Below are 15,310 nucleotides of genomic sequence, written 5' to 3'. Positions count from 1 at the left end.
GGACACATGCCTGCCATCAACCAAGATGGCAGTAGGGGCATTAGCCCCTTAAAGAAGCCTCTGCCGCCATCTTGGTTGATGGCAGCCCTGCCTGCAAGCGGCAGAAGACAGGAGAGAGAGGTAGGTGGAGTGTGTGAACGGGCAGATGGCCTGGAAGCTCCCTCCCTGTGATCCGCAGCAGGGACTCTGAAGCGTATTACAGAAGGGGAGCGCTACTCTCTCACCCTAACAAGGAACCCTGCAGGGCCCCCTCTGAGCCGCAGGGGCCCTCAGCCAGGGCCCGCCCTGGCCGCCCTTTGGCACTGGCCCTAAGCAGAGATTCCCCCAACCCTGCCATCTTTCCCAAAGGGCCTTTTGTTGCTGGAGAAGCCAGTTTTGCTATGAGACAAAACCCAGTTCTCATTTGCCTTCTATACCACCTCCAGTACCAGATGAAGTTGAGGCCCTCAATTTGCCACAAGGGGGAGAAGATGGTGAGCAGATATGACCAGAGGCTGAAATCAGTTTCAAAATTTATTTAAAATACATAAACAGAAGACCAGTGAATGCATTTCAGTTTACGAAAGATGAAAGCATCTTCCACAAAGAATATCAAACAAAAATCAAAAGCTATTATTTATTATATTTAATTCCTTGTTACCCAAAGGTCTCCAAGCGATTTACAAAACTGTTAAAAACACAAATAAATATATCATACCATAAAACAACAAAATACAACAATCCCCGTAACAGCCACTGAAAACTTGGGTCAGCACACTAATGAAACATCATCTTAATCTATCAAAAGCCTGGGGGGGAAAGGATGTCTTTACCTGGCGCTGAAAAGATGTCAATGAAGGCACCAGGTGGACTTTACTGGGGAGCACAATCCAAAGATGGAGAGCCCCATAAAATATTTTATACATAAAAACCATTAGAATACAATGATTACATTGAAGAACAAAGTGGAAAATGTATTATATGAAGGTATCTGGTAAAGTGCCCAGTACATACAAGGATTGTAGCAGGCAAGATTTCAATGAACTTTAGAACCATTGCTAAATCCTACACTGGCTGACCTAAAACCCACCAGTCCTCTAGTTAAAGGTTCTTGCACCCCCAGCTGTCCTAACCAACCGCACAGCAGTTTTCTTCAATAGAAGCGCATAGCTGCTAACTCAGAGGTGAATTCCAGTGAACAGCCTCCTGTGGTCTTAGATGCACATGAGCAGAGATCAGACTGGATACAACATCCAGAAAAATAAATAGAAAATTAGTCCCAATAAAAAGATTATTTTTAAAAAAAATAAAAATAAAATAGTGAAATCTGAGCCTCACCTGAGATTAAATAAAATTAAGGAAAAAATAAAATGAATCTATAAAAATGTATCTGGAAAAAGCCAGTAAAGCTATCTCTATATAAAAATCACCAGCAATAGTTCTAGTAAGGGGCAAGTAATATTTCCTAAAATTTATTGGAGTCTGTGGAAAATTCAGCACAGAGGAACCTAACCCACAGTAAAATTAGGGAGCGATCCAAGTTGGATTTATGCCGGGCAGAGGGAGTTGGATGTGGTGGAACCATGACTGACCTGGCAAGGTCCTGGTGCCACCAGGTCCCGCCAGAAGCCCCTCATCCCGGCTCACTCGTGGTGCTGCCGGGACCCTGCCAGCGCTCCACTGGGGACAGCCAGTCCAGCAGATAGAGAGCAGGCAGCAGCCCCAAAAGTGGGGCATTCTGGGGGCATGGTGTGGGAGGAGCTACGGGGGGGAGACTTACACAGCATCCAAGTCCCCCTTGGAGTGCTCCCGCAGGTCTGGATCTGTCCTGAAGCTCGCAGGCAAAAAGGCCGCTGTAGTAAAATGATTCTAATAGTGGTCTATGGGGAATGCTGACTCCCCAGTAGGACTGTTTGTGGACGCCGGCTCTTCCCTTCCAGCCCCCACACGGCTCCTGAGGTAGCCTGTGTTCAGTTGGGCCGGTGGCTCCCAAAATGGGGAGTGGACGCTATGGAGCTTTCCATTGGCTCTTCCTCTACCAGCGCCCCCCCCCCAACACAGCTTCCCATCATTTGGATTGCTCTGCCATTATAAGCAGCAAAACTGAAATCTAAAAGCAAAGTTTTCTACTTTCTGTTTATATTCCACAGAAGAGGTAAGGTGCAGCACTGAAAGACATCAGAAAAAAATAGATTGCGTGGGGGAAAAATGAACCTAAGATGGCTAAAGTGAAGAATATATAGTCTTCCCTGTGGTGCCCAACACTCCAAAAATTTTCCCTGCTCACTGATTTGTTCCTTTGTTCCTCCCCTTTGCTCGGAGCTAAAATTCAGTCCTGAATCTGTAAATGCCGTCTTAAGAGGAAAGAGGTTCCATCACACCATTTCTCTGAGCTGGAACAGCTTCACTTTGTCTTGGGGCTACTGATGTGAACCCAGAGCCTTACTTAGGGTAGACTCTTGAGCCCAAAACTATTGGAAGCATCCAACCTTATATCTCCATCACAGTCACTGAACCTATTTCCATACTCCATTAATTTACATAATTTTTCTCCTGTGTGGGTTCCTTTGATATAAAGTAAGTATACTGTTTCAACTGAAGCTCTTTCCACTCTCCATGAAGTAAAACATTTCCCTCCTGAACATGTTCTTAGATGTCTATTAAGTGTTTCACTACCATTAAAGCATTTTCACAGTTCTTCTCCCGTGTGGGTTCTTTAATGTAAATTAGGGATATTATTCTGACTGAAGTGACTCTATGAATTTAAATGGGTTCTCTACCCCATGTGTGTCCTATGATGTTTAGTAAGGCTACTGTTCCAACTAAAGCTCTTTCCACATTCCACGCATTTAAATGGTTTCTCCCCTGTGTGGGCTCTTTGATGTGAAGTAAGGTGAATATTCTGACTGAAACTCTTTCCACACTCCATGCATTTAAATGGCTTCTCCCCTCTATGGATCAGTTTATGCTTAGTAAGGTTGCCACTCACACTGAAGCTCTTTCCACACTCCATGCACTGAAATGGCTTCTCCCCTGTGTGAATTTTTTTATGCATAGTAAGGTTGCCACTCACATTGAAACTCTTTCCACACTCCATGCATTTAAATGGCTTCTCCCCTGTGTGCGTTCTTTGATGTAAAGTAAAGCTGTTCCAAACACTGAAGCTCTTTCCACACTCCATGCATTTAAATGGTTTCTGCCCCGTGTGAGTTCTTTGATGCAAATGAAGGGCACTGCTCTGATTGAAGCCCTTTCCACACTCCATGCATTTAAATGGTTTCTCCCCTGAGTGTGTTCTTTGATGCATACACAGAGCACTACTCTCTTTGAAGCTCTTTCCACATTCTAGGCATTTAAATAGTTCCCCCCCTAGGTGCATTCTTTGATGTAATGTGAGGTTTCTATTACAGCTAAAGCTCTTTCCACACTCCAAGCATTTAAATGGTTTCTCTTCTGTGTGTGTTCTTTGATGTACAGTAAGGTTACTATTCCAGCTGAAGCTCTTTCCACACTCTAAGCATTTAAATGGTTTCTCCCCTGTATGCATCCTTTGATGTAAAGTCAGGCTACAGCTTACACTGAAGCTCTTTCCACACTCCATGCATTTAAATGGTTTGTCCCCTGTGTGTATTCTTTGATGTACAGCAAGTTTACTGCTCTGACTGAAACTCTTTCCACAGTCCATACATTTAAATGGTTTCTCCCCTGTGTGAGTTCTTTGATGCAAAGTAAGGTCACCATTCCGAACAAAGGTCTTTCCGCACTCTATGCATTTAAATGGTTTCTCCCCTGTGTGGATTCTTCTATGCTTAGAAAGGTTACTACTCACACTGAAACTTTTTCCACATTCCTTGCATTTAAATGGTTTCTCCCCTGTGTGGATTCTTTGATGTAAACAAAGGGCACTGCTGTGACTGAAACTTTTTCCACACTCCATGCATTTAAATGGTTTCTCTGTTGTGTCATGATGCAAAATCTGAGAAACAGAGGGTTTCTCCCTCCCATTCTCTGATTGGTGTCTTTCAGGCTTTTGCGGACCGCCATTATTTCCAAACATCTCTTTCTGTGCTTCATGCCTGACTATTGCCAATGGCACCATCTTTGGTTCCCCATCATCCTCATTTTTCTGACCATTATCTGCTGGGGGTGAGGAGAAAAAAATCATGATTAAATTTCAAGTCAAAATCAAAGGATCTCATCACAGATAAAGCCCAGCTGGTGTATTATTTTAAATTGTTTTTAGATTTTTAAGTGCCTTTTACGGTTTTAAGGTTGTGCATAGTTTAATTGTATTTTAATTGTATATTTTTCTATGTTTTTAACTACATGTAGTTTTATTTGTAAGCCGCCCTGAGTTCCAGTTTGGAAAAAGGGCAGGGTAAAAATAAAGTTTCAATTCAATTCAATTCAATTCTTGGATTGCTGCATTTCCATGATTCCGCACTTTGCACACCCAGCAGAAACAGAGATTACCTTCTGAATATATGCTACAGTCTCACACAACAACATAAATTCCTTTCTGGTCCACATATCACCTGTTGTCACTAAACCCAGGTGTGCCTGGTATTCTCCCCATCTGGGATACAACTATGGCATACATTTCTACAACAATATTCAATAAGAAGCATAGTGAGGGACAACGTAAGTGCAGCCATGCTGGGAAAGAGGCCAAACTGAGCACAGCTCACTGCACTCAGAAGAGATGATCAGAGAGAAATATAGGAACACAGGAAGTTGCCTTATACTGAATCAAACGATTAGCCCCTCTAGCTAAATACTGTCTACACTGGCTGGCAGCTGCTCTGCAAGGTTTCAAATGAGGGCCCCTCCCAGCTCTACCTGAAGATTCCAAGGATTAAATCTAGGAACATCTACGTGCAAATCAGGTGCTCTGCCACTGAGCTAGTCTTTTCTCAAAGGCAGGAACGGCCCAAGACCAATGTTGCACAAGTTTGCAATGACACTTTGGACTGTAAGGAGAATGCCTCATCCGTGGGTTATATATTTCACTGGCCAACTCTGAATTTAGCCACAGGCACTGCATCATCTTTTGTTCCCACAGTAACCTTTCCCAAGATATTTTTCCAATCCACACCTGCTGATCTCTCCCCTTCATCAGTGTCCTTCCAGCCAAGAGATGAAAAGAGGTTTTGAAATTTCTTTCAAGGGAAGAAGCAAGCTAGTTACTTCTGAGAACAAAACATCCAGGCATTGCTATGGGCCTCTCCCAAAAGCAGAGAAAGGCAAGATCTTAGACCTCCTGGTGATGAATAGGATAGGGATGTGTTGACTGAATAGGACCCATAGGACACTTGTAAACAGGCGTTCGGTGTACTTTAAGCACAGCTCAGTAGCATTGTGGAAATCAATCCAGCTATTTCAATTTGGGAGTTTCTCAGCAGATGGAAGGGAAGTTTCCACATACAGGCCGCCACTTCCTTTATAGAAAGACCGCTGCTGGATCAGAGCAAAGGTCTATCTAGTCCAGCATCTTCACAGTGCCTGAGGAGATGTGTACAGGAACTCCACAAGGAGGACATAAAGGCAACAGCCCGATTCTGGCAGACAGCAGTCAGCCTCTCCTGCACCCCTTTCAGAGGAAGGGTGGGACAGAAATTGAATATAGATAAACAAATAGTTCCCATTCGGAGCTTTATCTTCCATGATTATTTCTAATTCCCCTTGGAAGATGAGAATTATTTGCATCTATTTTCACAGCAGAAGATATAAGGCAGATCCCTGTGTACAAACTAATTTGTGCAGGAAGGGCGTCTGAGGAATTATGATCATTTATTTAGTATTCTTTGATTTATATCCCGCCCTTCCTCCCAGCCGGAGCAGGAATTGAGGCAGATAACGAGTTTCAATCTCTTTTTAGCATACTGGTTTTAATTATTTTTGAAAAATATTTTGAATTACTTCTTTTTAACTGTTTTTATTGGTAATATGAATGTTTTTTGTAAACCACTGAGAGGTTTTCCACAAACAAGATGTGTGTGTGTATATATATAATACAATACAATAAAATAAAGATTCAGAAGTCTAATATTGGAGGCAGTACGCTTCTGATTACCAATTGCTAGGAACGGCAGGACAGGAGAGAGCTCTTGTGTCAGGTCCTGCTTTCGGGCTCCCCATGGGCATCTGGCTGGCCACGGTGAGAACTGGGTGCTGGACTAGAGGAGCCACTGACCTGATCCAGCAGGCTTTCTGTTCTGAAAGCCATATGAGTTGTCCACCAGTAGAACTCACAGCTGGACAGGTGACTCTGGGCTCCCTTGGGAGGAAGGGCGGGATATACATTTAATAAACAAATACAATCAATACATAAAAATAATAATCTGCCAGGAATGATGTTACACAGGAACTATCGGTGTCTATTCCCAACACCGAAGAGGGCCCCATAACAGGCTAAGCAGCTACCTGCTGATGTCTCCTCTTCTTTGAGATCCTGGTTAAACGGATATTTCTCTTCTTCCCAGCAGGAACTGAGGTCAGATTCTTCCAAGGAAACAGACAACACTAGTTACTTTTGACCACAAAACATTTACCCAGTCCAAACCGAGCCTCTTAAAGCTAAGAGGAGGTATAATTATGGTCTTTATTATTATTATTATTATTATTATTATTATTATTATTATTATTGTTATTATTTATTTAATTTATAACTCCCACGCCCACATGAACAGGACAGAGCCTTTATGGTCGCAGCGGCAGCAGTCTGGCACTTAGTTTGAAATGCCTGTTGGAGATGACACAGCCAGCTGTTTTCATTTGGGCCATATCATTTTAACACACCAAAAGCAAAAGTGAGCCTGGGAGCCGTCCCTCTTTCTCCCACAATAAGCAAGCCAGAGATGCGCTTCAAAGTTACAATCCTCTGGTAAAATCTTCTCTCATGGTGATTAAGATTCAAGCCACTGCAACGTATTTACATAGACAGAAACACCATCAGCACTTCAGTGTCTTAGTTTGAAAAGAATAATCAGTTGTGAAAGATGTTAGATTTCTGAAAGGGAAATATAACGGCATGTGTTATATGAATGCTCCTGTCCTGAGCAGTGTCGGAGGCAGGAGCCGCCAAGGCAGCAGGAGCAGGAAAGGGATCTTCGCAATATATGGTTCCCCTACTCCCAGCAATAACAATAATGGACCCCAACTGACAGCAGCTTGAACAGTGAGTGGTTTGAGGCAGAGGAGCACCACATCCAAAACAAGAAGGTTGCAGCCCCCTTTACCACCTCCAGACATTGGTTCAGGACTCACACTGCCCATCCTGGCACCGATGGAACAGAAAGAGTTGAGAGCTGTCAGCATAGCGGTGACACTTTGCCCCAAATCCACAAGCTCCAAATAGGAGAAAGGGGGGGATATACGAATTTCAGATGACATTATTATTACAAACATACATGGTCACTGTTCAAGTTGCCCTCTCTCAGCTTTGCCCACCTGGGTATTCGGTGCAGCACTATGGTAGATCTGAGGGCCGGGGAGGCAGGGTCGCTGTGGTCTATAGGAGTACTTTCTCGCTCACCAGGCATCCTGTCCAGATGGCGACTGGTCTAGAGTGCCTCCACCTTGTGCTGGGCCAAGGAGACAGACTGGGAATCCTGTTGGTGTACCGTCCACCTTGCTGCCCAACAGCTTCCCTAGCTGAGCTGACAGAGATGGTCTCGGAGGTGTTGTTGAGGTCCCCCAAACTTGTGGTGTTGGGGGACTTCAACGTTCATGCCGAGGCTATCTTATCTGGGGCGGCTCAGGACTTCATGGCCTCCATGACAACCATGGGGCTGTCTCAATTTGTTACTGGCCCAACGCATGTGTCGGGTCACACTCTTGATTTGATCTTCGCCACTGGTCATGGAGATGGTGATCTGGAGGTGGGGTGTTTTTCATCTACCCCATTGTCATGGACAGATCATCGCCTGCTGAGTTTTAGACTTACGACGACTCTTTCCCTCTGCAAGGGTGGAGGACCTATTAAGTTGGTCCGCTCCCGGAGACTCATGGATCCTACTGGTTTTCAGAGGGCTCTGGGAGTTTTTCCGGCTGATAGTACTGGCGCTCCTGTCGAGGCCTTGGTCGAACTGTGGAATACGGAGATGACCCGGGCTATTGACATGATCGCTCCCGCGCGCCCTCTTCGTTGCAGAGCTCATACAGCTCCGTGGTATATGCCGGAGCTGAGAGCGATGAAGCAAGAGAGAAGGAGGCTGGAGTGCAGATGGAGATGAACTCCAGACGGATGCAATTATGCTTTGGTAAGTGCCTCTACTAAGTCGTACATAAAAGCGGTAAGGGCGGCGAAGAAGTCTTACTTCGCTGCTTCTATTAGGACATCTCTTTGCCGCCCAGCAGAGCTTTTTAGGGTTGTAAGAGGACTCTTACATTCAGGTCCTCAAGATACCATTGAAACATCTGAAGCTCGCTGTAACGACATTGCAGGGCACTTCCAAAATAAAATCACATGCATCCATAGGGACCTAGACTCTGATGTTATGACAGTTGAATCCACTGAAGTGTCCAGAGCACGGTCTTGTCCTTAAGAACATAAGAACATAAGAAGAGCCTGCTGGATCAGGCCAGTGGCCCATCTAGTCCAGCATCCTGTTCTCACAGTGGCCAACCAGGTCCTTCATTATTGGATGAGTTTCAGTTGGTGCAGCTTGAGGAAGTGGACAAGGTGCTTGGAATGGTGCGGGCGACCACGTCTGTGCTAGATCCTTGTCCATCTTGGCTAGTGAAGGCTAGTAGGACTGGGACCACCGGCTGGGCTAAGGAAGTGATAAATGCCTCCTTGAGTGAGGGAGTAGTCCCTAGTAGCCTCAAGGAGGCAGTAGTAAGACCTCTTTTAAAGAAACCTTCCTTAGACCCAGATGACCTGAACAACTATAGACTGGTGGCGAATGTCCCCTTTTTGGGCAAGGTTCTGGAGCGGGTGGTTGCCGGTCAGCTCCAGGCGCTCTTGGATGAGACCGATTATCTGGATCCGTTTCAATCCGGTTTTAGGCCTGGTTTTGGCACTGAAACAGCCTTGGTCGCCCTGTACGATGACCTTTGTCGGGAGAGGGACAGAGGGAATGTGACTCTGTTGATTCTCCTTGATCTCTCAGCGGCGTTTGATACCATCGACCATGGTATCCTTCTGGGGAGACTCGCGGAGTTGGGAGTTGGAGGCACTGCTTGGCAGTGGTTCCGCTCCTACTTGGCGGATCGTCACCAGAAGGTAGTACTTGGGGAACATTGCTCGACACCTTGGACTCTCCATTGTGGAGTCCCTCAGGGGTCGGTTTTGTCCCCCATGCTTTTTAACATCTACATGCAGCCTCTGGGTGCCGTCATCAGGAGTTTTGGAGTGCGTTGCCACCAGTACGCTGATGACACGCAGCTCTATTTCTCCTTTTCATCCTCTACAGGTGAGTCTGTGGATGTGCTGAACCACTGCCTGACCGCGAAAATGGACTGGATGAGAGCTAATAAACTGAGACTCAATCCAGACAAGACCGAGACACTGTTGGTGAATGCCTTCCCTGTTCAGATGGTGGATGTTTACCCTGTTCTAGATGGGGTTACACTCCCCTTGAAGGAACAGGTTCGTAGTCTGGGGGTGCTTTTCGATCCTTCCTTGTCTCTTGAGGCGCAAGTGGCCTAGGTGGCAAGGAATGCGTTCTACCACCTTCGGTTGGTAGCCCAGCTACGCCCCTATCTGGACAGGGATGACCTCGCCTCAGCTGTTCATGCTCTGGTAACTTCTAGGTTGGATTACTGTAATGCGCTCTACGTAGGGCTGCCCTTGAAGACAGTTCGGAAGCTTCAGCTAGTGCAAAACGCAGCAGCCAGACTGCTGACGAGGACCAGCCGGTCAGCGCATATAACACCTGTTCTGGCCCGTTTGCACTGGCTACCTATTTGTTTCCGGGCCAGATTCAAGGTGCTGGTTTTGACCTATAAAGCCTTACACGGTGTGGGACCGCAATACCTTGTGGAACGCCTCTCCCGCTATGAACCTACCCGGTCACTTCGCTCAGCAGCTAAGGCCCTCCTCTGGGTACCAACCCATCGGGAAGCCCGGAGGACAGTTACACGATCTAGGGCCTTTTCTGTAGTGGCCCCCGAATTGTGGAATAGCCTCCCCGAAGAAATACGCCTGGCGCCGATGCTGCTATCTTTTCGGCGCCAGGTTAAGACCTGGCTATGCTCCCAGGCATTTTAATGTGTTTACTTTTATATTTCTGTGGTTTCTGTTTGTGTTTATTATTGTTCGGCTGTTTTTATTATGATATTTTGTATTTTAATGCTTTTGTACACCGCCCAGAGAGCTATTCGCTATGGGCGGTTTAAAAATGAAACAAATAAATAAAATAAACAAACATGCTTGAGACTGCAGCCTTATTTCAACTTCCAGTTTATCACTCAGCTATAGTTTACACGTGAAAAGGAGTCCAGCAGTGGGGGTGGAGGGAGAAACTTGTCAAGGAGAGCGTTTGTACCCATTCCCCAGTGAAGATGCCAGGGAGCGAGCCATGCCAAGCAGGTGTCCAGGGCACATCACCAAGGTGTAACAGCCGCCTTGACTGCAGGGATAAAGGGCACAAATTGCAAATTCACACTTTCAAAATCAGTCAGGGAAAAAAACGGCTCCTTACCAACAGAGGCCACAGTTTCATAGTTCTCCTTCATGACTTCCCTGTGCAGAGCTCCTTGGCCTGGCTCCAGCAGAGCCCATTTCTCCTCACTGAACGATGCAGCTATGTCCCCAAAGGTCACCAGACCCTGGAAGAAGAAGAGGAAGATGACAAAACAATGATTTAAGAACATAAGGATGCTGGATCAGGCCAGTGGCCCAACTAGTCCAGCATCCTGTTCTCTCAGTGGCCAACCAGATGCCCCGATGGGAAGCCCACAAGCAGGACCTGAGTGCAAGAGCGCTCTCCCCTCTTGCAGCTTCCGGCAACTGGTTTTCAGAAGCATATTGCCTCCTACTATGGAGGCAGGGCACAGCCATCGTGGCTCATAGCCAGTGATGGCCTCGGCCTCCATTGATTTGTCTAATCTTCTTCTTTAAAGCCATCCCGACTGGTGGCCAGCACTGCCTCTTGTGGGAGCAACGTCGAGCTTAATTGGATGTCCACAAGTTCTAGCATCATGAGAGAGGGAGAAGAAGTTTTCTAATTTTTCCATGCCATGCATAATTTTATATTTTTATATATTTTATTTTTATTTCATATTACTGTTCTATGATTCTATGATCTCATTCTGGTTCAGTCACCACCAGTTCAAACCCACTCAGTATATACCACCCATTTGCAGAGGTCCTTTTGGAGCTCTTCGCAATCCCTTTTGTTTTAACAATCACTTTCCCAATTTCCCAGTCTGAAAGGGGAAGGAGTAACATGGTAGGTGCATGTGGGCTTTGGTCAATTTACCAGCCCCTGTAAGTAGGCCACTTTGGATCAATGCAGTGAGGGACACCAACTTGGATGGCTTTAAAAGAGGATTAGACAAATGCATGGAGAATGAGGCTTCCAGTAGCTACGGCCCAGGATGGCCGTGCTCTGCCTTGGCAGGCGGTGTCAGGATGCCTCTGAATACACTCAGAATCACAAGTGGGGAGGGTGCTTTGCTTGTGGGCTTCCTACTGGGTTGTCTGGTTGGCCACTGTGAGAACAGGATGCTGCACTAGATGGGCCCCCTGTGGCCTGATCCAGCCACAGGGCTCGTCTTCCGTGCTGAGGTAGTGCCCAAAGTAGAGACCAAAGGGCACTGTCTTCCAGAGCCCCTTCCCACTAAATACAGGGAGAGGTACCGAGGCTGTCCCCCACGTCTCCCCGATTCTCTTTCCTTACCTGCGGTGGCTGCTGAACAGCCGTTTCCACTCTGCCCCAAGAAAGAGACGACCCCGACGGTGCCTCTGAGGTCATTGTGGCGGAGACGGAAGAGGAGGAGGCGTAAGCGCAGGCACCTCTGGGCCTCTCGCAGCAGTTGCCACGATGCACTTTCGAGCAGGGAGCAGCCCTCAAGGTGGGGTCATTGCAAAGCCTGCAGGGGAGAGAGAGGGGGTGGGACGAATTTCATCCTTGGAGCAAATTTGGAGTTTAGGGGTTTTAATACGATAAGCGTCCTGACGCTTTTGGTGACCAGGGACTGCTCAAAATGAGAAAGTGGTTAAGTTTGCTTCGGGATGCTCGACCTTCACGGGGCCTTGACATTGAGCCCCTAAATCTGTTTTAGACCCCTCCTCAGTTCATCCCAGACTGTCTTCCAGGCCTGGGAAGGTCTTCCCTCTTTCGCCATCATCCAACCCCAGTCAATCTAGCCGCTCCTGCCTTTTCATCCTGCCCACCTCAGAGGTTCTCTTTTAGCTTGTGAACCCTCTCAGACTTTGTTCCTGTGCCCCTTTTTCATCACGAGGAGGGCATAAAATTAAAAACCTAACCCCTGTGCACAGCAGTCGGGTATAGTGTCCCTGAAAGTTGGCGGTTTGTGCATATTGTAAGGTGGGATTCCTGCATTGAGCAGGGGGTTGGACTTGATGGCCTTATGGGCCCCTTCCAACTCTACTATTCTATGATTCTATGGGAGTGGATGAGGCCCCTAGCTCCATTTCGGAGCTCCCTAGGGATGTGAAAAGCCGCCCTTCTCGCCACTGGAAATATAGGGAGAGGAACCCTGAGCTGCATTCGTCTCAGCCCGCTGGGCAAGGAAAAGAGTTTTGAGCTACTTGCAACACTCCTACGTTAAAAACAGAAGGACACATTATGGGCATCATCTACTTGCATAAACCTTTACAGCAAGGGTAGAGAACCTTTGGCCCTCCAGATGTTGCTGAACTACAACTCCCATCAGCCCCGGCAAGCATGGCCAATGGCCAGGGATGATGCGAGTTGCAGTTCAGCAAAATCTGGAAGGCTGGAGGGCTCCTCACACCTGCTTTAGATGTTGTGGGCTACAGCCACTGCCATCCCTGACCATCGGCCATGCGGGCTGGGGCGGGTGGGACTCCCAGTCCAGCAACATCTGGAGGGCACCAGGTTGCAGAAGGCTGTTCCAAGTTGCGCAGGTGATGTGCAAGGTGGAGAGGTCAACAGCATTCTCGCCTACCTCACAGGGCTGACGTTTGGGCAACTTGGATATAAGAAGTTCATTTACTTATAATAAAATATGTGGATAAATTATGTTTTAATTTTTTTTTGCCAAGGCCTTCCTCTAAGGAGCCCAGAGTGGAAAAAATATTTTCACACACACACACACATGTACCCCTTTGTCTTCATAGAAACACTATCAGAGGGCCAAGGTCACAAAGTGAATTCCACTCCTGAGCAGGGATTTGAACCTGGGTCCTTTTTGACTTAGTTCAGTGTTAAATGGCAAGCATCTGTGCCCTTTCCTCCAGTGCTCTCTTTCTCTCTGTGTGTCTTTGTATTGAAGAGCCCTCTGACTTTTGCATTGCAACAGCGTAGCCTATTGTACAAAGGTAAAGGTTACATCCATAGCTCCACCCACTTTTTCCCCTGTCCCTGCCCCCCCACTGGAAAGTGGCCCCTGGAAGGTGGTTGATGTGAGAATGTGGCCCTCAGGCAGGGAAAGAGCCTCTGTCCCATGTCTGACCACTGCACTAGACACGGGTTGTCACCCTGGCCCACCTTATAGGGTGGTTGTGAGCATTGCCTGGGTATTGTATAGTGATACAGAGGCCCTCCCACCTAAGTGGATCTCTCCAAGGCAAGCCCCTCACCACCACCCCCACACACATACATACCTCTGAGACCCACCCCCGGGGGGGCTTTGATCTTGAGAGGGGGGTGGCATTTAACTATTTCCTCCCCCTCTCCCCGGAGACTAATTTAAAGGGCTTCTAAAGAAGCTGGTCGGTTTCAAACGCATTTCTCTTGCCTTGCAGGAGGGAAACTGACCAGCCGCTCTTCGTCCCCCCCCCCCAACAAAGCCGCTCTCCCTCCAGCTCTGGGGCTGTTCTCCGCCGTGCCATCTCCCCAAGCAAGGCGGCTCCCTCTGCACCAAGGACCCCTTTCTCCCCCTGCCCGGCCTGGGGACTGGGCTGACCTGCGAGAGAGGGAGGCGAAATCCCGTGGAAAGTGGATCAGGCCCCCTCCCTGCCTGGGGAGCCCCTGGAGGGCCGCCCCATCCCCCCTCCTCCTCCCCTCCTCCTCTTCTTCCCCATCACACCCGGTGATGTTGCACCTCTTACTCCTTTGCGCGCACCGGCGCGGACCCTGCAGCGTAGCGCCGCCTTCTCCGCGCCCGCTTCTTCTAGTGCCTCTCCTCCCCCCCCTTTTGATTAAAACTTCCTGCCTCTCTAGGAAACAAAGCTCAGTTCCTCGACCCACCGGAGGACTGCTCCTCCCCCCCACCTCTCCCTCTCCTGCCCCAGGAAATGCGTCCTATCGAGGACATCCAGACTGACCCCCCCCCCCACTGCCTGGCCTCCATATTTCCCCCAGGACTGACCTGCGCGGGGAAGCGGCTTCGGAGTGAAGCTTGCAAGGCAGACCAGGCTGCCATTCGGCCCCCCTTTGCATGGATCAGCCCCGCCCCACTTTCTATGGATTCCCAGAGAGGAGGGGGCTCCTCCCTCCCTTAAGCCCCCCTCTCCCAGGAGCAAGTCCTTCTTCTCACGTGAACCCCGTTCCTTGCGCCTCTCTTTCCTATGCGCGCTCCAACCTCCTCCTTTCTCTCCTTGGCTGACAAAGGCAGAACCCTCCATTCACCCCCCACACCCTTTTCCTTCTTTTCATTGCACCTTTGATTGCCTCTCTAGGACCCAAAACTTAATGAAGGTTTCTACCCCCTCCCCTAAAAAAGTAGAGAGCCAGTGTGGCATCGTGTTTAAGGTGCTGGACTAGGACCTGGGAGACCCGGGTTCGAATCCCCACACAGCCATGAAGCTCACTGGGCGACCTTCGGCCAGTCACTGCCTCTCAGACTCAGAGGAAGGCGATGGGAAACCCCCTCTGAATACCACTTACCATGAAAACCCTACTTGTAGGGTCGCCAAAGGTCAGAATCGGCTTGAAGGCAGTCCATTTACATTTTTCCCAATCAATTGGCAGTCGGTGAAACCATTGGGCCAAACTGCTTGGCCTTTCCAGCTCTCCCTCTTCCGGGGTCCTTTCTGCTTAAGGGGCCTTTCTGCCTGATGCCTTTGCTTTCAAGGGCTGCAAACAAACCAAAACAGACCCCTGGACTGCACCCAGGTTTGCCGCTGAGCCTTGCCTGGAGGGCAGATGGGCTTTTGCAGTAAGAAAAAAAACCCCGTCTTGCCCCCTTTTCCTTTGAAGTTATGGTTTTAACAAATAATGGTTTTGGCCCTACA

General features: G+C 48.0%; 1 protein-coding gene across 7 annotated transcripts; it reads right to left on the bottom strand.

Moving 5' to 3' along the window:
* Positions 1-500: 500 nt before the first annotated feature.
* LOC133381832 (zinc finger protein 665-like) lies at positions 501-14,280 on the bottom strand. Of its 7 annotated transcripts, none has more exons than XM_061621339.1 (6): positions 14,179-14,270; positions 13,237-13,440; positions 11,826-12,018; positions 10,626-10,752; positions 6,403-6,480; positions 501-4,116 (listed from the first exon to the last, which is right to left on the bottom strand). In XM_061621339.1, exons 2-6 carry the CDS (start codon positions 13,248-13,250, stop codon positions 2,756-2,758), a joined length of 1,773 nt encoding a protein of 590 aa, XP_061477323.1. In that variant the 5' UTR covers positions 13,251-13,440; positions 14,179-14,270; the 3' UTR covers positions 501-2,755. The 7 variants fall into 7 exon arrangements, with proteins under 7 accessions (XP_061477323.1, XP_061477322.1, XP_061477324.1 ...); XM_061621338.1 differs by having other exon boundaries at positions 501-4,119; positions 14,179-14,269; XM_061621340.1 differs by lacking the exon at positions 13,237-13,440 and having other exon boundaries at positions 501-4,119; positions 14,179-14,280.
* Between the last annotated feature and the right edge of the window lie 1,030 nt (positions 14,281-15,310).

Source organism: Rhineura floridana, chromosome 3, assembly GCF_030035675.1.
Source record: "Rhineura floridana isolate rRhiFlo1 chromosome 3, rRhiFlo1.hap2, whole genome shotgun sequence".
Classification (NCBI taxonomy): Eukaryota; Metazoa; Chordata; class Lepidosauria; order Squamata; family Rhineuridae; genus Rhineura; species Rhineura floridana.
This window is presented reverse-complemented; position numbering and strand designations above follow the sequence as displayed.

Coding starts and splice junctions, on each gene's coding strand:
- LOC133381832 (XM_061621338.1), bottom strand. Junction 10,753..11,825: donor CTGTTCAGCAGCCACCGCAG/GTAAGGAAAGAG, acceptor TTCTTCTTCCAG/GGTCTGGTGACCTTTGGGGA. Junction 4,120..6,402: donor AGAAGAGGAGACATCAGCAG/GTAGCTGCTTAG, acceptor CCTCACCCCCAG/CAGATAATGGTCAGAAAAAT.